Source organism: Pongo pygmaeus, chromosome 7 (genome assembly GCF_028885625.2).
Source record: "Pongo pygmaeus isolate AG05252 chromosome 7, NHGRI_mPonPyg2-v2.0_pri, whole genome shotgun sequence".
NCBI classification, from domain to species: domain Eukaryota; kingdom Metazoa; phylum Chordata; class Mammalia; order Primates; family Hominidae; genus Pongo; species Pongo pygmaeus.
Window position 1 is genome coordinate 143,035,881 of NC_072380.2, and position 25,364 is coordinate 143,061,244.

General features: G+C 39.3%; 1 protein-coding gene across 15 annotated transcripts in view; it reads right to left on the reverse strand.

Annotated features, from left to right (window-relative positions):
- Positions 1-25,364, reverse strand: part of ASAP1 (ArfGAP with SH3 domain, ankyrin repeat and PH domain 1) — a 392,196-nt gene that overhangs the window by 134,192 nt on the left and 232,640 nt on the right. For all 15 annotated transcript variants that reach the window (XM_054499217.2, XM_063669081.1, XM_063669076.1 and 12 more), the window contains 2 exons: positions 925-999; positions 52-101 (listed from right to left, as the gene is read on the reverse strand). In XM_054499217.2, the coding sequence (XP_054355192.1) occupies positions 52-101; positions 925-999 (125 nt within the window). The remainder of the gene's footprint in view (positions 1-51; positions 102-924; positions 1,000-25,364) is intronic.

Genomic DNA, 25,364 nt, shown 5'->3' on the forward strand with positions numbered 1-25,364 from the left:
CAAAATTCACAATAATATTAAAAAACAAAAACTAAACAAAAAACCACTTACAACTTTGTCTCATAATCTTTCCAGGCTTTGTCAAATGGCTTCTTGAGATCCTTAGAAAAGGGAAAATGAAATTAAAATTGCATCTACTTTTGCTGAAAATGAATAAATAGTTTTGAAATAACATCTTAGCAAGAACTGCTTCCTTTATAGGACACTGGGAACTTCACTTTAAGCACGTTACACCATTTTTTTTTTTTTTTGACAGGGTCTCACTCTGTTGCCTAGAATGGAGTGCAGTGCCGCAATCACAGCTCACTGTAGCCTTGAACTCCCAGGCTCAATCGATCTTCCCACCTCAGCTTCCTGAGTAGCCAGAACTACAGGCACTCACCACCACCCCTGGCTAATTTTTGTACTTTTTCTGTAGACATGGGGGTCTTATTATGTTGCCCAGGCTGGTCTTGAACTCCTGGGCTCAAGCGATTTACCCGCCGCCATGGTCTCCCAAAGTGCTCGGATTATAGGCATGACCACTGTGCCTGGCCAACATCAAACCATGTACTATATACACAAGAAGCCTGAGAGAGGAAAGAAGGGTAAGTGCCCTGGTCATGCTGATGAAGCAGGAGCCCAAGGTTCAGAAGGGCTGGGTCCCCAGTGGTCACACTGTGGGAGCCAAGACTCGGGCTTAGCTTCTCTCTCCTACCTATGGAGGACCTTCCCAATCTTCTTGAAAGTGCCTAATCTCGTTCCTCTGTCAACACCATTATGTGAAGAGGCACATTTTTTTCCAATGATCATTTTCCAAGAGCATTTTTAACGCTAAAAATGTTCAAAGAGTCTTTCAAATACAAGTACTACTATGATCTTGAAAGAGGAAAAAAAAATTAATCCTTTCAAGTTAAAGTGAAAATCAAATTTCTGAACACTTACTCCTTTGACTCCCTTTAGGTCTCCTTTTAACAAAGAATCCAAGGTGAAGATCACATTGTGGCTCAGACCCTGGAGCTGAAAAAGCAAAGAGAAGATGGGACATGGTTAAAAAATAAAGTCCACATGAACAATAAAACCAGCTACTATTGACTGAGCATTTTCCACACACCAGGCTCTGTTGAAGGGCTTTCCATGCATTATTTCATTGAACCTGCATGACACCTCTGTAGGTTAGGTGACATAATTATCACTACTTTGCAGCTGAAGGAACAGAGGTGGAGTCATTTGTGCAGAACCATAAAGCATGTGAGTGAGGAGCTAAGATTTGAATTTAGGCAGTGTAGGCTGGGCATGGTGGCTCACGCCTGTAATCCCAGCACTTTGGGAGGCTGAGGCAGGCGGATCACTGGAGGTCAGGAGTTCAAGACCAGCCTGGCCAACATGGGGAGACACCGTCTCTGCTAAAAATACAAAAACTAGCCAGGTATGGTGGTGTGCAACTGTAGTTCCAGCTACTTGGGAGGCTGAGGCAGGAGAATCATTTAAATCTGGGAGGCGGAGGTTGCAGTGAGCCGAGATCACCACTGCATTCCAGCCTGAGTGAGAGAGACTGTCTCAAAAAAAAAGAAAAGAAAAGAAAATTGAATTTAGGTGGTGTAGCTCCAGAGCTTGTGTTCTTAAACACTATACTACAGTACACGTATATGTGTACAAATAATTCCTCAAATCATTTTAGCACTTCCATTAACACCTCTGCCAAAATTGTAGCTCTTACGGTGAATTTTCTCCAACTGCTTCTGTCAGAGTAAGGAGGGCTTTTCCCATTTCCTTTTCACATTTTTTCATAGCATGTATCATTATCTGAAATTACTGTGTTTGGGTTTTTTTTTGCTCAGATTTATCTTTTAATTTTTAGTTTTTATGGATACATAATAGTTGTATTTATGAAGTATATGTGAAATTTGATACAAGTGTACAATGTATAATGATTGAATCAGGGAATTGGGGTTTCCATCACCTCAAGCATTTATCACTTTTTTGTGCTAGAACATTTCAATTCCACTCTAGTTATTTTGAAATATATAATAAAAATCATTAACTACAGTCACTCTGCTGTGCTACCTAACACTAGACTGTGTTACTTCTATCTAACTGTATTTTTGTACCTAATAACCAATCCCTCTTTATTCCCTCCTCCCCACTATCCTTCCCAGCCTCTGGTAACCATCATTCTATTCTCTATCTCTATGAGATCGATTTTCTTTTTTAGCTCCCACATGAGACAGAACATGCAATACTTGTCTTTCTGTACTTGGCTTATTTCACCTAACATAATGTTGGATCTGTTTTGTGGCAAGTGGCATGACTTTGTTTTTTTAATGACTGAATAATATTCCGTTGTGTGTATATACTGTACTTCCTTTATCTACCCAACTGTTGATGGACACTTAGGTTGATTCCGTATCTTGGGTACTGTGAATAGTGCTCCGATGAACATGGGAGTACGGGTTATCTTGTTGGTACACTGATTTCTTTTCTTTTGGGTATATACCCAGCCCTGGGATTCCTGGATCTTATAGTAGCTCTCTTTTCAGTTTTCTGAGGAGCCTCTATACCATTCTCCATAGTGGTTGTACTAATTTATATTACCACCAACAGCGTATGAGGGTTCCCCTTTCTCCGCATCCTTGCTAGCATCCATTACTGTTTTTTTATAAAAGCCATTTTGACTGGCGTGAGATGGTATTTCACTGAAGTTTTGATTCGCATTCCTCTGATGATTAGAGATGTTGAGCATTTTTTAATAAACCTGTGGGCCATTTGTAGGTCTTCTTTTGAGAAATATCTATTCAGATCTTTTGCCCATTTTAAAACTGGATTTTTTTCCTATAAGTTATTTGAGATCCTTATATATTCTGGTTATTAGTTCCTTGTCAGATGGGTAATTTGCAAATATTTTCTCCTATTCTGTGGGTTGTCTCTTCACTTTGTTGATTGTTTCCTTTGTGGTGCAGAAGCTTTTTAACTTAATGTGATCCCACTTGCATTTGCTCATTTTTGCTTTGGTTGTCTGTGCTTTTGAGGTCTTTCTCAAGACATCTTTGCTGAGAGCAATGTGCTGGAGAGTTTCCCCCAAAGTTTTCTTCTGGTAGGTTCACAGTTTCAGGTCGTAGATTTAAGTCTTTAATTCATTTGGATTTGATTTTTGTATACGGTGAGAGATAGGGTCTAGTTTTTTCTTTCTAAATATGGATATCCAATTTTCCCAGCACCATTTATTGAAGAGGATATTCTTTCCCCAATGTATGTTCTTGGTGCCTTTGTCAAAAATAAGTTGACTGTGAGTATGTGAATTTATCTCTGGGTTCTCTATTAGGTTCCACTGATTTATGCACTTATTTTTATTTTTTGAGACAGAGTCTCACTCTGTCGCCCAGGCTGGAGTGCAGTGGCATGATCTCTGCTCACTGCAATCTCCACCTCTTAGGTTCAAGCGATTCTCCTGTCTCAGCCTCCTGAATAGCTGGGATCACAGGCATGCACCACTACGTCCGGCCAATTTTTGTATTTTTAGTAGAGACGGGGTTTCACCATATTAGTCATGCTGGTCTCAAACTCCTGACCTCGTGATCCACCCTCCTTGGCCTCCCAAAGTGCTGGGATTACAGACATGAGCCACCGCACCTGGCCTATGCATCTGTTTTTATGCCAGCATCATGCTGGTTTGATTACCACAGCTTAGTAGTATAATTTGAAGTCAGGTAATGTGATGCCTCCAGCTTGTGTATTCTGTCTCCCTCACTAGTACATAACCTCGATGGGAACAGGGACTTTGACTTTTCTGTTCACAGCTATATCCATAATGCCTAGATTCCATTAAAAAGATAAGATATTTAGGAAGTGCAATCTATAACCAGGAAATAGTTTTTTTTTTTTTTTTTTTTCCACTGCTCTGCAGCAGTGGCCTGAGTCTCCTTGATTTTAAGATGGTACAAAGAGGAATCTACAAAGGAGAAGGAGATGGAGATGGAGATGCTACCCAGTTGCAGAGAAGAATGGCAGGAGGGAACCAAGGGAGGCAGAGTCAGGTGTGAAAGGAGTAACCAAAACAAGGACTGAGAAGAGTTTTTAACTACTTGTTTTCAAGGAGACCCCAAGTAATCTTGGTAAAATCAAGTTTTAGTAGTGTGGAACCCAAGACTGCAGAGACCTGCAGGACTAGATTATAGATGGAAAGGTTTGTGGGTCCCCTCACTCAAGAAATAATTTTACTCACACATAAGTGTATTCAACTGTCAGTCTGTCCATCCATCCATCATTAATAAGATATCTACTCTGTGCCACACATTACACTAGAAGCTTGATAGGCAAAGATGAATAAACACTGTTCCTACCTGTGGAGAGCTCATATTCTAGGAACAGAGGCAGTCACTACACAGCCAACTCTACTACATTATGCTATTATGTGTTAGTGGCAGAGGGAGAGAGTGGTGTGAGAAGGACCAACGCTGACTTGGAAGGGCTTTGTGCATGACTCTCTTAACCACATCTGTAAAGTAGAATATTATAACCTATTGCAAGCAGCTGTTGTGAGGATGGAATGAGTTAATACGTGTAAAAAGTGCTAGCTTACTCCCTGATACCTAGGAAGTGTTGAATACATGTTTATTTTTTAAATGCTATGGGATACTAAATATGAGTAAGATAATGAGGGAGCAGAGAGGGGCAGGGAACAGGTTTTCCCCTTTTTGCTCTTAACTTCTTCCTAACCCTTTCCTGTTGTTTTCCTCTTAGGCTTCTTGAAATTCTCAGTCATTCTACCTCTTTACTCTCCCTGAACAACTAACTTTACACACCGGAAGGTTTCCCAATGTGTGTCACCAGAGGGCTTCTCTGGTGACACACATCTAAGAAACAATCACTTCTTTCTTATTTCAAAGACAAAGGGATTTCTACCAAGACAATTCTGTCTGTGATTTTGCCAACAATCACACACCAACAGACTGGCTGGCATGCCAGAGAGCTATAGTCTGAGAGTCTACATTCTGTGAGGCTCTAAGACACTGGTTCTTGGGGAGTGGGGCAAAAAATAAAAAAATAAAAAATCTTAGCTGTTATAACTGTCTGTGGCCCTCCAAATGGCCACAGTATATAACTGATATCAACTATGTCTATTAGCTATATTAAAAATTTCATGGGGGAAGTGATGGGGGACCATGTCTAAAAAGGCTCTTGGGGAAAAGGAGGAAGGCTTTGGATCATAACGAGGAAAAAAAAGGTTGAGCAACACTAACTGGGTCTGAGACTGAAAAAATGAAGATTAATAGGACTCACCCTCTATTCTATATAGACAGCTGAAATAATTTGCTCTGTGTCCTCAGTTTCATTCTTGGAGTACAATTCCCTAGCATCCTCCTATCCTATGGGCCTTAGAAGTTTAGATGGATGGTGGGTAAGTAAGGTTGGGGGGCCTGACCCGCCTTCACTAGCCAAGCCATTGCCTACCTTTCCTCTGTTCACGAAGATCCTTACCTTATTTTTATTCAAAGCACTTACCATCCCTACCCATTTGTATATATGTTTGTTTCCCTATTTGTTGCTGTCTCCCCAGTTTGGTTGCCAGTTTGAGAGAGGGGTCAATATGCTCACTGCTATATTCCCAGAACACTGCCTAGCACAGAGAGAGGGTGCTCAAAAAATACTTGCAGAAGAAATGAAATACAGAATCATTTGTGTACAAAGTTCTTCTCTACAGGGCTATCTATAACTGATGGAAAGTTATGTGCCTATCAATAGGGCACTGGCTAAATAAATTACAGAGCTTCTAAACAACAGCCAAAAAAATGAGAAAGCTCTGTATGGCTTCACTTTGAAAATACCTCCAAGATAAATATTTATGTGATAAAAGCAAGGTATAAAACATTACTTATGGTATGCAAGAATTTGCATAACAAGGAGGAAAAAAGGCCAGGTGCGGTGGCTCACACCTTTAATCCCAGCATTTTGGGAGGCCGAGGTGGGCAAATCACTTGAGGTCAGGAGTTTGAGACCAGCCTGGCCAACAAGGTGAAACCCTGCCACTACTAAAAATACAAAAATTAGCCAGGCATGGTGGCACACATCTATAATCCCAGCTACTCGGGAGGCTGAGACAGGAGAATCGCCTGAACCTGGGAGGTGGAGGTTGCAGTGAGCCAAGATTGTGCCACTGCACTCCAGCCTGGGCGACACAGCAAGACTCCATCTCAAAAAACAAAAAACAAACAAACAAAAAAATCAAAAAAAACTCTATGCTTTAATTATTTCTGAAATAATACACAGAAATCTGTTGATACCAATTTCCTCCAGGGTTGGAAACTAGGCAAAGAAATAGGGTGGGAGAGGAGATTTTTGCATTTTAAAAAAATTGTAATACGTAATATATTGTTTATTTAAAAAGTCAAAAATTTAAAACAAAATATGAAAAGACAGTGATTATAAATAACCCCTTTTCAACTCTTTGTTCTAAATTATAGTTTGCATCAATGCCTCAAATCGTTTGTGAAATGAAACAACAAATTAAAAAAAATACATTAATGTTATTAGTACCTTGATCTGAAGGCTGTATTATAAAATAACAATTAAAGAATTATGAAACTCTGTGGTTAGTACTGAATGTGCAGGTTGTTCCAAACAAAAAGTGCCTCAAATCATGTACTGACCACACACCAAACCCACACACAGTAAATCCTTTTTTTTTAAAAGCAGATATGGGATCTTCCCTTGTTGGTCAGGCTGGTTTCCAACTCCTGGCCTCATGTGATCTGCCTGCCTCTGCCTCCCAAAGTGCTGGGATTACAGGCGTGAGCAACCATGCTCTGCCACACATAGTAACTTTTTAATGTCATCATTGTGGTTAGGCATGAGGGGAAGATAGAAAACCCCAAGAATTAAGAATTTCTCCGTGGTTATCTACACACATTCTTGAGGGCTGATAAGAAATCATGAATGCAAAACATGTATTATTAATTCAGAATGTTCCCAGTGACTAGTCAATGAAAAGGCTACGGGAAAAAAAAATTAAAATTTACAAAGTCTTTCCAACTAACTTCCCAGAAAAACGTAGATTAAAAAAACTAGCAACGAAAATTTTAAGTGACAAGTGAATAGTAATTACCTGTGTCATTATAAAGCCACAAAGAAAGGTTAAAGAGAAAGCAAACCAATCTCAAGAGGAGGAAATTTTAGGAAATATTCATTGGGGGGAGCAAAAAAAAAAAATCCTTTCTTGGAGATCTCAAAGAAGGGAAAACCTATTCTCTCAGTTATTTTAGGTGATTATTGTGCCACAGAGATGGAGTATATGACTTCACAGTCATGGGATTCTATAAATTTCCTGTGTCTTCACTTTTATAGTTCTTTCAGGAATCCTTTATATTAGCAGTCCCCAACCTTTTTGGCACCAGAAGCTGGTTTCATGGAAGACAGTTTTTCTACAGATGGCAGGGGTTGGGGGAGCTGTTTTCAGGATGAAACTCTTCCACCTCAGATCACCAGGCATTAGATTCTCATAAAGAGTGTGCAACCAAGGTCCCTCACATTCACAGTTCACAACAGGGTTCGCGCTGCTTTGAGAATCTAATGTCACCGCTTATGTGACAGGAGGTGGAGCTCAGGAGGTAATGCTTGCTCACCCACCGCTCACCTCCTGCTATGTGGCAAGGTTCCCAACAAAGACAATGAGTCAGCAGGGGTTGGTGGCCCCTCCTTTATATGACCTGAGCAAGAGTTTTGCAAACTGATGTGTAACAGTCATCTCCAAGGCACTTACAATACAGCCAATATAATACAATAACAGTATCAGTAAACTTCCTGTATCACCTTCATTATCTTCAATAAATTTTTAAAAAAGCTTTTCAAATCCATTATATAATTATTTCCCATTGATTTTACTAAAATTCTATTGATTACTCTATCTCCATTTATTCGACTTCCAAATCATTTTCTTTCCTTTATTCATAAAGTTGAATTAACGTAAGTACTTTACATGATTCAAGTCTATAAAAAGTTGAAGGGTATGTTTTTGAAAGTGCATTTTTTTCATTTTATTAAACAAAAAACACATTTAAAATCATTTCAGGACAAGGAATGGTGGCTCATGCCTGTAATCCAAGCACTTGGGGGGGCCAAGGTGTGAGAATTGCTTGAGCCCAGGAGTTCAAGAACAGCCTGGGGAGTATAGCAAGACCCCATCTCTTTAGAAAAAAAAAAAGATGAGCTGGGCATGATGGTGCATGCCTGTAGTCTCAGCTACTCAGGAGGCTGAGGCAAGGACTGCAAGATTACAGTGAGCTATGATCCTGCCACTGCCTGAGTGATAGAGTGAGACCCTGTCTCTTAAAAAAAAAAAATTCCAGAATGATATTTAGGTATGGTAAATATTTTTGCTTTCCGAACAAATTGCTTCTAAATTTCTTTCCTCAAAGAAGAGGTATTCCCCCTGCTAGTACATACATCAAGCCTAACCAGAAATTTGCAGTAAATCAAACAGAGGGAGGCCGAGGTCTACCTTTCATTATGCAAAAGGGACTTAAGGAAGCAAGTAACTGTAATTAATATTAAACTTGACAAAAATAGCCATTTATTCCTTACAATTGCTTCAACACTGCCAGCATTATACAAATAGCCCGTTATCCCAGTCACTGGAGATGACTTCATAAACAGTTTTTCCTCTGTATATATAAACATACATCTTCTGCTCTGATTTTTAAAATGTCTTTATGCTTTACCACTAAAAGAAATGATCTCACTTATTGTTTACTGATTTATCACCTTTCCTCACTAGAAGGTTTGCTTCTTAAGGGGAGGCCCTGTATCTATTTTGTTTACTAACTGATCAGATCCCAAAGAAGGAATCAAGAAGCAGTTGTAGGTCGGGCACAGTGGCTCACGCCTGTAATCCGAGCACGCTGGAAGGCCGAGGCAGGCGGATCACCTGAGGTCAGGAGTTCGAGACCAGCCTAGCCAATGTGGTGAAACCCCATCTCTACTAAAAATATAAAAATTAGCCAGGTGTGTTGGCAGGCGCCTGTAATCCCAGCTATGAAGCAGGAGAATCGCTTGAACCTGGTAGGTGGAGGATGCAGTGAGCTGAGATCACGCCACTGTACTCCAGCCTGGGTGACAAGAGTGAAACTCCATCTCGAAAAAAAAAAAAAAGTTGTAGGTCACACTGTACTATCATTTCTGGCTTGCCTGAATACTGCCCAACTCAGCTCCAAGCCCCTCTATGGGCCTGTAGGTGGAGTGCCCTTAAGGACTCACCCCAACAAGCCACCCTGTCCTGCTGGAGCAGCCAACCAGCAGAAAGACAATGAGTCAGCAGGGCCTCGTTTTTTCTTGCCTCTGACGGAAGAGTGGAGCACAGCTCTACAAATGGTACTTCCAGGACACCTACATGCACACAAGACTGTACTAATTAATGAGGACATAATTTGCTTGCTTTGTCATCTTGCATTAATCTTGACATTCCCTCTCCACTGCCCATTGGTTCTCTCTCTCTCCAGAACTGAAACAGTTTCTCTGAAAGTAAGGCTAATGCAAATCTGCTGACTTGCTCAACACATTGGAAAATCCAATTAAAATAATGAGCCAGCTCCCAGCAGTTAAGTCTGCGATTCCCTGGTATAAATTGGGTATTCTGTCTAGTATATTAACTCCTTCATGCCCTACAGAGTTATAATACCTTGAAGCTATTTAAAACTGGTGCCTCCTTAAGTGGCAAGTCAAAAAATAAAACTAAATAAAAATAAAACTGATGCCTCGTCATTAGGCTGCTTTCCAAGGTACTGTGATACAGAGGAAAGAATCCCAGAAGTATGTGGCCACTCATCACTCCCGGCCTGCATGAACTGGGAAAACCGTTTAACCTTGCTGCTGTCCCAGCACCTTCCTGAACTAGCCCATGCCAGTGTCAGCGGATCGAGACAGAACTGACACCAATGGGCCAGGTGCAGTGGCACATCTGTAATTCCAGCACTTTGGGAGGCTGAGGCAGGTGGATTGCTTGAGTTCAGGAGTTCGAGACCCGCCTAGGCGACATGGCGAAACCCTCATCTCTACAAAAAAATACAAACATTAGCTGGGCTTGGTAGTGCATGCCTAAACCTCAGCTGCTCAGAAGGCTGAGGTGGGAGGATTGCCTGAGCCCAGGAGGTTGAGGCTGCAGTGAGCTGAGATCGTGCCATTGCGCTCCAGCCTGGGCAACAGAACGAGACCTTTTGAGACAGAATAGACTGTCTCAAAAGAAAAAAGAAAAGAAAAGAACTGACACCAGTGAAGCTCCACTTTATTCCAGGCCACAGAGGTGGCTCGTTTTACACACAGTCTCATTAGCTGCTCCTGGTAACCCTACAAGGTATTACTAAATAACTTGGCCAAACACACACAGTTAGCTGAGACGTAGTGGATGCAAATACAGGCAAAATGCCTGACACTACTGTAGGGCAAGTGCCCTGATAGCAGTAACTTAAGCACACCCTTAGAATGACCCTGTGGCAGATGCACCTGAATGTGTGTTCTGAGCTAGGGAATCCCAGGAGTAGCAATCACAGAAATTCATTCCTTGTCTGTGAGAAACGTCTGAGTCTCCGGCCCGTCCTGTGGAACACGGGCCATACAGAAGATTGAGGCCCTGAGTTTTGGGTTCCATGAAGGTTGCCAGATGGAAGTCATTAACGGGAGTGTTAAGTGAAAATCCTATATAAGCTACATGCTGTTCACTGGTGGGTGAAGTTTTCTTGTCCAGCCTGCTGCCACTGGACTCTCTCTCCTGTATGTAAGCCCCTAATACACTCCATGTCTCATTTGCTGGCTCTGGGTCTTTTCTTCGGCCTCTTGAACCTGGTGCCTTCCCTACTGAGGCTAGGGGTTTGGCACAACAACTACATAATACCCCTTAATCAAATGTAACTAAGTTTATTTTCATAAGTTTTTTTTTTTTTTTTTTTTTTGAGACAGAGTCTTACTCTGTCATCCAGGCTGGAGTGCAGCCACGCTCACTGCAACCTCTGCCTCCTGGGTTCAAGCGATTCTCCTGTTTCAGCCTCCTGAGTAGCTGGGACTACAGGCACCTGCCGTCACGCCCAGCTGATTTTTTGTATTTTTAGTAGAGACAGGGTTTTGTCATGTTGAATCCTAAGATTCTTTACTTGAAAAGCTCAGCAGTAGTGGTGAAAAAATGATAATGAGATAGCATTTCAGGTACTTTTAAGGCTGGGATGGGGAGCTCCAAAATTTCCTTTTTATTGCACCACATTCTCTCCATCTCACAGTTCCTGCTTCCCTGCCTCGTCTGCAAGGCAGTCTCCATAAACTGTAAGATAATGCAGCCCATTATACTGTGTTCTAATCTAGGCAGAACAGTGTGAATTTTATTTAAATGACAGAGGGTACTGTATCTAACATATATTATCTAAAGATATTGCTCACAACACCTCTGTAAGATGGGTCTTAGTCTCACTAGGTTAACGAGGAAACAGGCTTAGAGAGGTTAAGTAACTCGCCCAAGGTCAAACAGTGAGTAAAGCAGATGGTCAGGTTATTAATTAAGGTTTTTACTGACTCCAAAGGCCACTCTCATTTCCTCTGTGCTCTGCTGTTACAATGATCTTTTAAAGTGATTACCAGATTATATCACTCTCCTGCTTAAAACCCATCATTGGTTTCCCACTGAACTACACTCATATCCAAGCTCCCAATTTAGGTCTGGCCCTGCCAACTTGTTTTGAGTCCCTCTACCCATTCTCACTGCACTTCAACTCCTTTTGGCTTCTCAACCCACAGAGCTCTCTCCCACTTTGCACGTGCTTTACTGTCTGGAACACTCTTCCTCTGTCTCCATGTCACTTTCTCAGTGAGGCCTTGACCATTCTAAATAATAAATAAGTCCCTTCTCCCTAATCTCCTGTTACTCTGGACCAGTGGCAGAATAGGCTCGCTTTCACAGAGTACTGCACTTTACAATTATCCGTGTGTTCCTTTACCGTCTAGAGCAAAGCTTCTCGGAGGCAGAGGCTATGACTGCTTTGCCCACCATTGAGCTACATCAAACTCCTACAGCAAAGTGTTGACTTGTTCTATACACTAAATAAAAATGCTTACTGATTAAGTTAATGGATGAATGAATTCCTCTCCAAATCAGGAGGGCTGCTCTGAAGCACCAAATGTTATAGAACCTAAACCAGTTTTGGTCTTCCTGGAGTGCTCAGCACCAGAATGGGGGAAGGGGCAAGATTCAGGAGAGGGACAGAAGAGTTAGAACTGCTCCCAGGATATGGTTGGGAGTGACAAACCAAGGGTACCCCTCCCATCCTGCAGCTGTTAGTCTGACAAGAAGAGAAGAAAGAATGAAGGTCAGGAGACCTGTTCTAGACTTGAACCTGTCTCCAACCAGCTGTGGATGTTTAGGCAGGTCACTTTTTGTTTCTGGCATCAATAAAGTGTGAGATCTCTAAAAAGATCTCTAAGGTACCTTCCAGTTGTAACACTCTTACAGCTTAAAATGAGCTACTGAGACACAACTGTATAAAGGAGAAAAAATTCCACCTCAAATGGGTGAGAACTATAGGGAGATGCTCAAACTGCCTCAGAGACAGGGCAGCCCTGGTCCCCAACTCAACAAAGTAACAAAAACAAACAAACAGTTCTGTGGTAAAGCCAGAGAGTTAGAAAAGTCCATTCATAATTCTTATAACAATTCTCAATTTTTAGTATAGTCCACAATGTTCACTATGAAACTTCCAGCACAGTATAAACATAACCTTTTGAAAAAGTCTGAAATATTTCAACAAAGTGAGCATCTTAATTTGATCAGAGCAAGGCACCAACTATGACCTACTAGGGCCTTGGGCTACTGGCAGTTTCCCCCGACTTCTTGACTCTTAAATGATAGGGAAGGAGGAGAAACAAAAGCATTACAAACTGAATTAATGGAGTAATGACAATCAGTAACTAAATAATATATAATCATGAGATGTGTAGAGATTTCAAACTATTACATTTTGGACAGTGGTAAATGGAAACAATAGAAATATTCAAAACAGGAAGTTGGGTAAATAAATTATAGTGCAAATATAAGATGGGCATTCTATACAGTTTATAGAATGTGCCTCTTGGTGGTAAGTGCCTCTGGGTTCTGTAGACCCCTCTTTGGAGACTGCCAGGGGTAATGGGGGAGAGGATCCTGGCTCCAAACCCTGCCCAAACAAGCCTTGATTTAAGAGGTTGTATGCTTCCAACTAAGCAAAGGTTCTTAGGCTGCAGTATTTTACAAAACAGGAAAACATTTTCAAAATGTTATCGGTGGAAAACCACAGTATAAAACAGCACTGCAATATGAACCCAATGTTAAAAAAAGTATATGACTTTAAAAATACGAGAAAAAAGATGTTTAAACAGCAGAAAGTTTAGAAAGACAGAGGGTGTACACACACACACACACACACACACACACACACACTCCATAATAAGATTACTGTTGATTTTTATTTTAGTCTTTTTCTCCCTACATTTTCTGAGTTTTCAACAATGAAGTGGTATTATTTTTGTATGTACAAAGTTATTAAAAAGAAACATGACACAAAATCACAAGAGGGTGATATAATTAACCAGTAGCCTATTTCTCATTCAACTTGTTCTTTATTTAGTGATAAAGATGTAAATCAGATGTCATGTATAAAAGTAAAAACAATTAATATAAAAGTGAATCTGGAGGGAAAAACAGTTGCAGCTTCTCTCTAACACTAGGAAATTCTGGATCTCTGTCCAGAATGACAATCCTTCCTGGTGGTTCTCAAAAGTGTGGTCCTCAAATCAGTAGTGTCAATATCACCTGGAAACTTGTTGGTTATGAAATCCCAGACCTAATTAATCAGGAACTCCAAGAATGGGTCCCAGCAACCTAAGTTTTAACAAGCTCTCAAGGTGAAATGGATACAAGATCAAGTGTGAGAACCACTGCCTTAGACTAAAGGCTGTCCAAGTGGAAGAAAAACCAAAGTTCCTTTAGAGAAGGAAAGACTTACAGCCAGAGAGCAGAAATCACTTGCCTATGGTCTAAGGCATAATTACAATGAAAACAGAGGTACTGCTCTGGAAGATCTGGGAAAGGCCCAAGGAAAAATGCAAACTAAATTACACCATGTGCTAAAGGCATTCCGGACTGACAAGACTGAATTTAGGCATAAAGTACATTTTACTGGAAATGCTAGTAAGAAAAATGGGTAGGTCTAAGAGTACCAGGGAATATGAGAATTCCTTAACTTAAAATAATGCAATTATATTTTACCTAATTCAATTTAGTAAATGGTGGGTTAGATTTAACATCATCTCCTACATCAAGTGAAAATGAAAGTACCATTTCCCTGTGCATTATCTGCAGCATCTGATTTCATTTGATGATAATTATATGGAAAGGGGAAGTAGCTAGGATTTATAAGACCAAGACAAAGGAGAAAGTAAAAGGAGGGGGTGTGCTATATGGCTAGGCCTTGGTTTGAGAAAGATATCCCTATCCTAAGGATTTCTTTATTGTACTTAAAATGATACTCAGTTAGTTCATGATCAACTTTCAGACCTTTAATTTCATTTCCACGCGTGGCATCTACAATTTGTTCTTTTTCCCTAGAATAAAACCACACTGTAACATCGAATCACATTTTCCTTGCTTTCACTCAACATCTTTATCACAGATTATGATAAATGTTTTGCAATATCTTTTACTCAGGATGCACCTTCTTAACACAATTTAAAAAATTCAACAAACATATTCAAGCACACAGGGCTTACCACGTACTAGGGTGACTTAGTAATGTCTCATAGTAGACATTATTGTCTTCATTTAACTGACAGGAGGTCAGAGCCATCTCTGTTCCCTTTGCTTGGAAAGCCCTGCCCTGTCTGCTTGGTCTACATCTTCATGTTTTAAGACTTATTTCACTTAATCCTCATTAAATTTTTCAGAAGTCAAAGAATCCACCTAAATGGTAACTGTGATAGGCAGTTGTTTGATATATTTCAAAGCTTCCCTTGCAGAAAAGGAATCTTCTTAGATATTACATTTGTGATGCCAACTGCTGCCAGGAAACCCCACTTGTGGGAAACCAAAAGCACAATGTTTTAAAAGTCTGGTCCTATACCTTTGTCCATCTTTCCTTGTAAAATTAAGTAGTGCTTTAGGGTAAACTATTAAAATATTATGTGTAAGCAATCTCTCACATAGAAAATGACAGTCTTAGCACAAATTCTGGAACAGAGTGGGCACTTGGTAACTACTGGCAGAGATAAGAACACACATTATAGAAAGTTTCTTTCTTACTACTAAAGTATAGACTTTCACCTCACCGTTTATCAAGTGTATCAACCATTGCTTAATATTATTTAATGTTTCTACTTATGAAAACAGCCTCTGCTAGCTTAAAAGAACAGCGTTTCATGAATATCTCTTGATAATTTATGGCTCAGATAAAGGGTACCTTCTCTGTAAAGCCTTTCTAGATACTCTTGCTTTCCAGACGAATGAATGAGCGAATGAATGAATCTGCCTCAGGTGACCTAGCTTGGGAGGTGGTGGAGCAGAGATAGAACTCAATTATATCCGACTTCAAAGTCAAGCTATTTCTGCCAATTTTCTGAATTTTCAGTTGCTTAACATATCTGCGGCAATATGTCAATGAAAAGATCCACTGATTTTTACTGAAAGATGTGGTCAGATACTAGTTCAAGACTGCATCAGTGGGCCATTTCTTCATGTTTAACCCTAAGTACCATACGGTATAATCTAAAATGAAAAGAAAAGGCGAAGTGGCAACCAGCTTAAAAACAATGAGAAATTACATACTGAAATATAAATTAGAAATAAATTCTTGGAGGGCAGAAGTGAATTTGAATTAAAAAAAAAAAACACACACAACAACAAATGAAATGGATCACCTGGTCCAGCAAAACATCTAAATCTGCATTTTCTGAAGTGGTTCCATGAAAAGTCAATGTTTCTTATACAACAACAAAGTCCGTGCTCAAATAAATTAGAAAGCACTGCATTGGACAAGTTTCTTTATACTCTTGCTCCCAGGCAAGAAGACGCCAGATGCACTGGACACAGTATGGCCACTGTGTACGGCTGCGCAGGGTGGACATGGCTCAAAGCACCCACCTGGCTTGTACAAGGGAAGCCTGAAGTCCAGCCATGCTCCCCTCACTAACCCGTGTTTTCCGGTGCTGGCTAACATCAGCCCTGAAAAAGCGCCAGGCTGGGCTGTAGGACCTCCCAACAGTCCAGATCTGGAGTGGTGGCCTTGTCTGAGGGCCATGGTATGTGGAGGTGAGGAGAGACTCAGAGGCAACATTGTGCAGAGGAATCCAAAGTCAGCTCAAGACAGAACATTTAATCTGAATCAGCTAGGAAGAGTGGGAGATCCAGATAAAAGGTTATGCCTGGGATGGAAAATGGGAAATCAAGGAAGAGTGGAAGGGAATGTGGAGTGGAAAGAAGTGGGAGAAGTGAATGTGGGGCAGAGTTTGACAGAATTTTCCGTTAAGAAAGGAAAAGAGAAAAAGACTTGCATTTGCTGTTTGCAATGTACTTTCAGATCTGGGCCTAAAGAGCGAGCTCTGGAGGCTTCTGGGACAAAGATCATGCAGACAGAAGGCTGTTAATTCTCTCCAATCAGTGTTTGCCTTATCTTTGTAACATCATTGTCAATGTTTTAATTGCTGTTTTTTAAATCAATACAACTTTTAACTTAAATTAATTTAAAAGTAAATTTTACATTATGTCCAAAACAGGATGTCCATATCTTTTGAGAGAAGGTACAGCATACTCTAGAGCACGGGTCCCCAATCCCCAGGCCACGAACCGGTACAGGTCTGTGGCCTGTTAGGAACCAGGCCACACAGCAAGAGTGAGTGGTGGGCTAGCAAGCAAAGCTGAGTTCCGCCTCCTGTTAGATCAAGGGCAGCATTAGATTCTCATAGGAGAGGGAACCCTACTGCGAACTGCATATTCGAGGGATCTAGGTTGCACGCTACTTATGAGAATCTAATGATAAATGTAATGTGCTCAAATCATCCCGAAACCATCCTCCCGGCTACCCCCTTTTCTGTGGAAAAATTGTCATCCACAAAACCGGTCCCTGGTGCCAAAAAGGTTGGGGACCTATGCCCTAGAGCAGACCACCTAGGTTTGAATGCTGAATCTGAGATCTACTTAATGCTCTGTGACTCAGTTTTGTGAGCTCTTAAATAAGGGTAACTATGGTTACTACCTGGTAGGGCTGCTGTGAAGAGTAAATGAGGCTATATACAGATGAGGCAGAGGATAATGCTCACCAAATACTCCGTTTGCTCCCTCCCATTTCCAGGTCTCCTGCAGCTAGGTAGGTGGGGCCAAGATCACAGTTCAAACCAATGAACTACAACACCTAGGAAAGCTGTGAAAAGTATGCATACACTTCTCTAGTCTCTCTTCCCCTGTAGAGAAGGGGAACCTTCCACGTGTCTAAGTCTCTGAGTTGCTGTTGCTAAGCAGAACAGACCCCTTCAGTAGACATGTCACATGAGAAGAAAATAAACCATGTTAAGCCATGGAGATTTGGGGGTTCATTTATTACTGCAGCATATTCTAGCCTATCTTAACCCATAAAACATGTAGTCAAAGTGCCAGTGTCTGGCATACAGTCACCACAGTATAAAGACAAGCTCTTGTTATCAGAATTACTTGTATAGCTAAAGTTAACCATAAAAATAAAAATAATGAGAACTTCACCTGCCTTAAGGCTGTGAGGGTGAGACCAGCTCTTTTACCAAAGAGATATTGATTAGCAAAATGTTAGAGACAGCATAAAGCATTCCAGTACCAATCATTCTTAAAGTTCAATCCTTTCTTACGGTCAATGAAACTTTGCTCCAATAAGCAATGGTTTTTCTTCTCCCTTCCCCACTCTCCCTTTTTCTTCTTCCTTCCTCTCACATAGAACCAAAACTCTATACCAAATGCAAGTGAAATAGTACCAGACAATCACGTACACATATCACGTGCATACACCCTTTAGACAAGTGCTATGAACAACATGCAAAAGCCACAAGCTGAAAATGCAATCCTGTTTAAAATGTATTATTTGAAATCCTACCTTGAAACACTGAATGTAAATCCTTAAAAGAAAAAAAAAAAAAAAAAAGAAAAACCATATTCAAATTCAGCCTGAGGTATATATACACTAGGATACCTGTTTATTGGATGTATTTAAGACAAGGTATACCTGTATTGACAAACAGAAAATTCAAATAATCAGTTATGGTCCAGATATACAATTAAACAGTATGCAGCCTGTTAAAGCAATTTTGCATATATATATATATATATATATATATATATATATATATATAAAATACACGGCTTCTTTTTTTCTTTTTTAGCTTAAACTCATTTAACAGCAAAACCTGTTCTGACTCCATTTGGTTGGTAATCTCTGACTAGACTTGAGGTGGGGCACCTAATAGTCTTTATATATCCCACTTCATGTGAATATTCAAGTTACACTGCAGACACAAACTGTGTTTAATTATAAGCATCTTCCCAAGAAGTCACCAGGGGGTGTGCTGCATAATATAAGGCATGTACACCCTGTCGCCCTTCTGAAATCTGTAAAACTCTGAATTTTGAAACAAATCTAACCCCAAGGATTTTGGACCTGAATGAGATATATATCTATACCTGCAGATATCTATGCAAATTAGCAGTATCTCTGTGTACAAATCCACAAAATTGTTTCAAATACTACACTCTTAAATATTAACAGAAGCTAGAATTATAATTTTTATTTTAAAATTTTCCATATGTCTGAAATTTTTATAATAAACATGTATGATTTTTTAAATAGAAGGAGTTAAAAATAAACCTTTCCCTCTTACCCACCCACCAACCCACATGGATAGATCACATTTCACAAAATGTCCCACAGTATTAATTGGTAGTGAGGCAGTGAGGCATGTCAGGACATAAGGGGATACCTGGTAGATCAAACGCTGAAAACTGCCAATGATTGATGACCATTTTTTTAAAAGATAAGGTTTTAAAAATGCATTATATAGTTCAGGGCACCCAGAAGCTACCAATTTTACCATTAGGCACATCCATGTTCTCCATACTTTTTAACATTTCAAAGAAGAACTTGAGAAATAATCTGCTGGCTACAAATCTAGATCCAACCTGTACATTATCAGATATTCTTATTTGAGGGGAAAGAAAAGAAGAAAAATTAAAAAAAAAAAAAAAAACTTTAACACAAACCACAATACCCTACAGTCAGAGATTACAAACAGGAAATGCTATGCAGATGGAGAAATCTTTGCTTTGCTTCAACAGCTCTGAAGCAATAACTGCCCTCCAACTGTTTAATGAGACTCAAGCTCTTATGCAAGCTATAGAATTGTCCAAAGGCCTCAGGAGAGAAGAAACCAGACGCATGGCAAGTCCTGGCTGACCTAGAATACTTCCAGGTGACTCCCATTATTTAAAAAATAATTTATATACATTTTCTAAAACCATTGCTGCCTTGGGACTTTCAAAGGGTATGGCATTTAAATGGTTTTTCTCTGTCCATTAAGAATCTACTTAAATCCACCAGTTATTCCTTTCCTGACCCATTTTGTGGTTTCGGTATTAAATGGATGCAATTCTCTGCTGACTCCTTAACTTCTTTGCTAGGATCACAGGAATGATGCCTGATGCTGGGAGTAGAGCAGACCCAGCACTGCTTAGCAAGTAATGATTTTATTGGTTTCCTTTTCATGGTTAAAAAAAAAAAAGGTTGAACGTAATTTTTCAGTACTATGCATTTAATCAAACATATAACAAAACCACTTAGAAACAGCTAAAACTCAAGAGCATTCTGCTTCCTTTTTCTTTTTTTAAACAAGAAAGCTGCATTGCAAAGAAAGTCTTTATCATTAATACATTAACTACTAAGGGGCACTCAAAGTGGAAGGAATGGAATCTATAAAGGCATGGAAGCGTGAAATGGTATATATTCCATGAACAACAAATCGTTTGTTATGTCTGGAGTTGGCTTTGATTAGGAAGGCATCTTTAATGAGAGGAAGGATAAGTTTAGAGAGATTGCAAGGCAACTAAATAAATATTTAAAAAATGTTTTTTAAAATGTCACTATCTGTTAAGCAGATGCTACGAACTGCTTTCATAGGTATTTCACATAAATTATTTCTAAAAATGCCAACAGAATGGAAACTCCAAGAGGATATGGCCCTTGTCTGTGTTCTTCTTACTGCAGTATCCCTACAGCCTACCCATAGTGCTCATGTAGAACCCTAATAAATAACAGAATGAATCATAAATGAACACAAGGAGGGATTATTAAACTCTTTTTACAAAAATGAAGAAACCAAGACTCAAAGAACTCAACAAGGCCACACAAGTAAGATGCTTATTTTTATACAGGCCTCATTAAAAATCGAAACCCATGCACTTGTAACTATGCCACAAATATAGTAAAAACAACAGCAATAGAATAGATCTTGTCCACATTTCTCTGGCTTCTCACCACTAAGAGGCAGCATTCCCTAGACATATTCAATCATGACAACTAGACTCATTTCTGGGAGGAAATAGCTAATCATTCCTACTTTTGTGGAATAGTGACCACATATAGGACTTCAATTAGAGGAAGAAATTAGAAAACCTATTAAAGAGCGAAGGAAGTAGGACTGAGGACTGCAGATCAGTTGGCTCAAAGAGTATCAGGAAGTGAGTTTGATTTGTGTTCTGCACATTTGTTTTATGCTGAAATTTTTATGTAACGATGTATACTAAACACTTTCCCCTACTTTCTCTCCTTGATAATAATTTGATAGTTTATACTTTTATTTAAACTTATTTTGAAAAAATTACAGACTCACCAAAAAATTGTAAAACTAGTAGAGAGGTCCCTTGTACCCATCAACCAGCTTCCCCCAATAGTAACATCTTATATATGTTAAATAGTACATTATCAAAATGAAAAAACAGACACTGGTGCAAGACAACTAGGCCACAGACCTTACTAGAATTCCCCCCGTTTTTGCATGCATTCATTGTTTTGGTATGTCTTTGTGTATAGTTCTATGGCATTTTGTCACATGTATAGATAACTACAATGATCACCACCATCAAGTTATCAAACTGTTCCATCAATACAAAGGAACTCCCTCAGGTTACATGGCTGCTCCCTTTCCTAACCGCTGGTAACTACTGATCTGCTCTCCATCTTTGTAATTTTGGATGACTTTGACTTTAGTCATAAAAATACACAAATGGCAAGGTTCTTATTTAAAGTCACTCTTTTAGGGAACCTTTTTTTCACTTTAAGGCAATAAAAGCTTACAGGGGCATAAAGAACATGGATGTAAAAGACAAAAGATCTTGCATGTACTTGAGTCATCCTGGATCATCTTCCTGCCCCAGTAGCTGGATTGCCATTCTGCAGATGTCACTGCATTGGCTCTCACAACAAGGGGATGAGGCTGCAATGGGGATGAAGGCTGATCTGCCAATGATGAACAATTCATTACATGGGGCTCTCGGATAAGTCATATTCTTTTGAACTTCTGAATCTATGACTTGACTCAACTTGGGAAAGTGTGTCTGCTCTAGTTCCAGTACTACATGAAATCTAGCAAATTCAAAATTGCTTAGAACATGTCGTTTCATCTATTTGCCATCCCCCTAAAAAAAAGAGGTACAGACAAAAGGACTAGAAAGATAAACTCCAAATGTCAATTATAGTTATCTTTGATTAGGGGGAATATGAAAGAGAAACTGCAATTCCCCCATAGCCATGTGTTCTTTTTATAATACAAAGTCCCCTATAGTGGCTATTAATACCATAGTAATACTAATATTAATGTGGCCTATTAATACTATAATAATCCAGTGTGTACAAAGGACTTTGCAGGTTACAATATTTTTCACATGAATGGTATGATTTGATCCCTACACAACCAATAAAGTATGCAGAAAAAGTACTTTCCCCATTCTACTAGTGAGGAAATTTATGTCTGTAAGTTAGGCAACATTAACCTACTTCATGGTAGGGTTGGAATCATAACAAAGCCTTCAATTTCTGACACCAGTGGTTCTCAAAGTATGGCGCCTAGGCCCCTAGAGGTTCCCAAGGTCCAAACTATTTTCACAATAATACTAAGGGGTTATCTGAATCTTTCACTGTGTTGACATTTGCACTGACAGTGTAAAAGCAACAGTGAGTAAAAGAGCTGTTGCCTTAAGCATAAATCAAGGCACTGCTACAAACTAAAGTTACTATATTCTTCATGGTCTAGCTCTTACAGTAAAAAAAAGAAAGGCTATTTTCATTTAAGAATGCCCATAATGACAAAGTAAAAATGGATTTTTATCACATCTTGACCCTCAAATGCATCTTTTTAATGCTCTGTCTGATGAAATAGGAAGTATGCATAAAGCCCTTTTTAGGCATACCAAAATATGATGGTTGTTTTGAGGAAAAGCACTTATGTAATTTTTTGAGTTGCAAGTTGAACTAACCGGCTTTGTTTTTTTAGTGGAACACCTTTTTTTTTTTTGAAAGACTAGCAAACTATGGTTATTCAGACTCCGGTATTTGCCAAACATTTTCTTGAAAATAAATGAAGTGAGCTTATCACCTCGAGGTAAACAACTGACAGCATTTATTGCTAATGATAAAAACAGAGCTTTCAGTGGAAGCTAAAATTTTGGAAAACTTGAATTTGCCACCATGAGCTGACAGTTTCCAAATAATGTTCATTTACATGGTTTCAGACTCACACCGTTAATAATATTTAAGGAAGGACTACTTGTCAAGTTTTTATGTAGTATCAAAGATTACCTGAAATGGCTCTTAAAATAATCTTCTCTTTTCCCAATACAGACCTGTATGAGGCCTTATTTTCCATCTACCTCAACCAAAACAATAAATTGCAACAAAATGAATACAGAAGTAGACATGAAAATATAGCTACCGTCTATTACGTTGGCTTTAAAAGGATTTACAAAAATATTAAACAATGCCACCCTTCTAATATTTTTTGGTTTGAGAAAATAGTTATTTTTCCATAAAAATAGATTTTTAAAGTGGGTTTATTATTTTAAAATACATAAAACACATGAAAAATGTCTCAGTTTTAATTTCTAAGACAGTAAAATATGAATAGAAGTAGTCCACATAAACAGAAACCACATGGTGTCCTTACTCATTTTTAAGATTGAGGTCCTAAAACCAAAAAGTTTGAGAATTACCATCTAACACTCTCACTCTTTCCAATATGCTATAACTCACCAGTGAGAGAAATCAAAGGACAAAAATAACCAAAAAGTATCTTGCATGCTAAACACACACATTAGTTTAATTATTACCAGGACAGGCCCTGGTCATTGTGTCAGGTGGGCCTTTACCATCCACATAATCCATCAAGGCAATGTAATTCGTGGGGCAACATCACTGAAACAAGGCATAATCTGTAGCCACAGGGCTTGAGCTCAATCCCTAATTGCACCATCTTGCAGGTATATATTTTTTGAAGATTTGGTGCATCTATCTCTAAAATGGGATATGACTGATAGCTGTCTTTACATTGAGTTACCTTAAAAATAAAATGAGAAGATGTAAATAACAATTAAGGTTTGTATTTGTGAAACAAATTTTTTGTCAGGTATTGTGCTTAGTGACTTGCTTCTCTGATCTCAATGAAATCCTGCCACTACCAAGAAACAGTCACTCTTATTATTTATTTTTAGAGACAAGGAAACTAGCATTAGAAAAGTTAAGTGAATTGCCAAAGGCTATAAAGCTGGTGAGGCGGAAACTAGGATTCCAGGTGTGATTGAGACCAAAACCCATGATCCTCCAACCTCCTATGCTTCATAGCCTCTTGAATCCTATGTTATGAGGTAGAAAAACTTTTTATAGGAACAATTTTCTAGAATTTGGAGGAGAGGGGAGTAAGAAAAGCAAGTTACTTTAAAACTGACTTGGTGCATCAACTGTGGTATGGGCTCACAGAGTCATCAGCTATAACTGCAATCCTTTTCGCAGTCCTCAGACGTATGGTTAATTAACAATAGCCTCAGGCCTATGTACTGTTAATGCCAACATCTTTGTAGGTAGCCCTTGGGAGTTTTCACATAACATCTCACTTGATCATACTTTCTATAATCACAGACAGTTCAGAAAAAGGAAAAAAACCCCAAGCATCTCAATGATGGTTGAGATAGTTACCATCATTTAGTGCACTGATATTTTTTAAGACCACTGCCCCGGAAACTGCTAAACACAATACACCTGCAGTAGAGATTTCTTACATCTAACAAATAACAAATGTTTTTCTCATCCAGGGTTAGTCAAAAGCTGAAAGCTAGTATGAGACCTAGCCCGCAAATCTATCCTTTCCTTTTTCTCCATAAAAATAAGTAATGATTTAGTATAAACTATTAAAATACTCTTCATAAGCAATACTTAATTAGAAAATGACATTTTTTAGTATTTAGCATAGACCTTCGAACATAATAGACTTTTGGTACTTGCTGGTTGGACTGGGAATACAATTTACAAAGTCTATAAAGTACCAAAGTACCTTCTCTTTAATTTTTGCTTAACGTATCAGTTTGCTTAACTGTATCAGTTTGCTTAACGTTTCTGGCCTTCACTAGCCTAAGAGAACAGGATTTTTGGGAATCTTCTGAGAAGTATGGGTTCCCACGGGGGTACTCCTGAGCCCCAGGAGGGTGTTGAGTGCTGCTCAGCTGGGGGCTGCAGGTGCTGCACCAAGATCCAGAACCCTGACCCCCTTGGGGTGAGTTGGCTTTCTGGGAGCCCTCTATTCCAAGGTGTGGCCCTATCATTCTGTCTAGTTTGCTCTTCCCTTTCCTGGAAAAGCATAAAAAGGGAAGCAGAAAGTTGCTGGCTGTTGTCAAGTTGTGTAAACTCCTGGGACTGCCTTTTTATTCAATCAGAATAATGTTTCCTTAGTAACCAAACTACAGTAGAAACTGATTCTTCTACCTGGCTCCCTCACCAGGAATGCCACTACCACTTTCAAAGGCAAAATTTGTTTTTCTTTACTAAATGAATTAGGTTTTCCAGCAATTTCCTTTAGATTTTTTTAGACTTCTACTCCTTAAAGGGGAGTGGGTGTGGAAAAAGGGCTGTAGCTTGAGGTATGTATATGGGAGTAGCTTGATCAGTACTTCTGCTTAGGGAAACAGCACAACCAGAGCATGAGGTGACAGAGGCAGGATATTGTAGAAGAGCAAAGACAACGGGTTCAGAGACAGAATGTTTGGGTTCAAGTCTGTAACACATACTAATAGGGTAAATAAACAAGTTATATAATCTCAATTTGCCTTAGTTTCC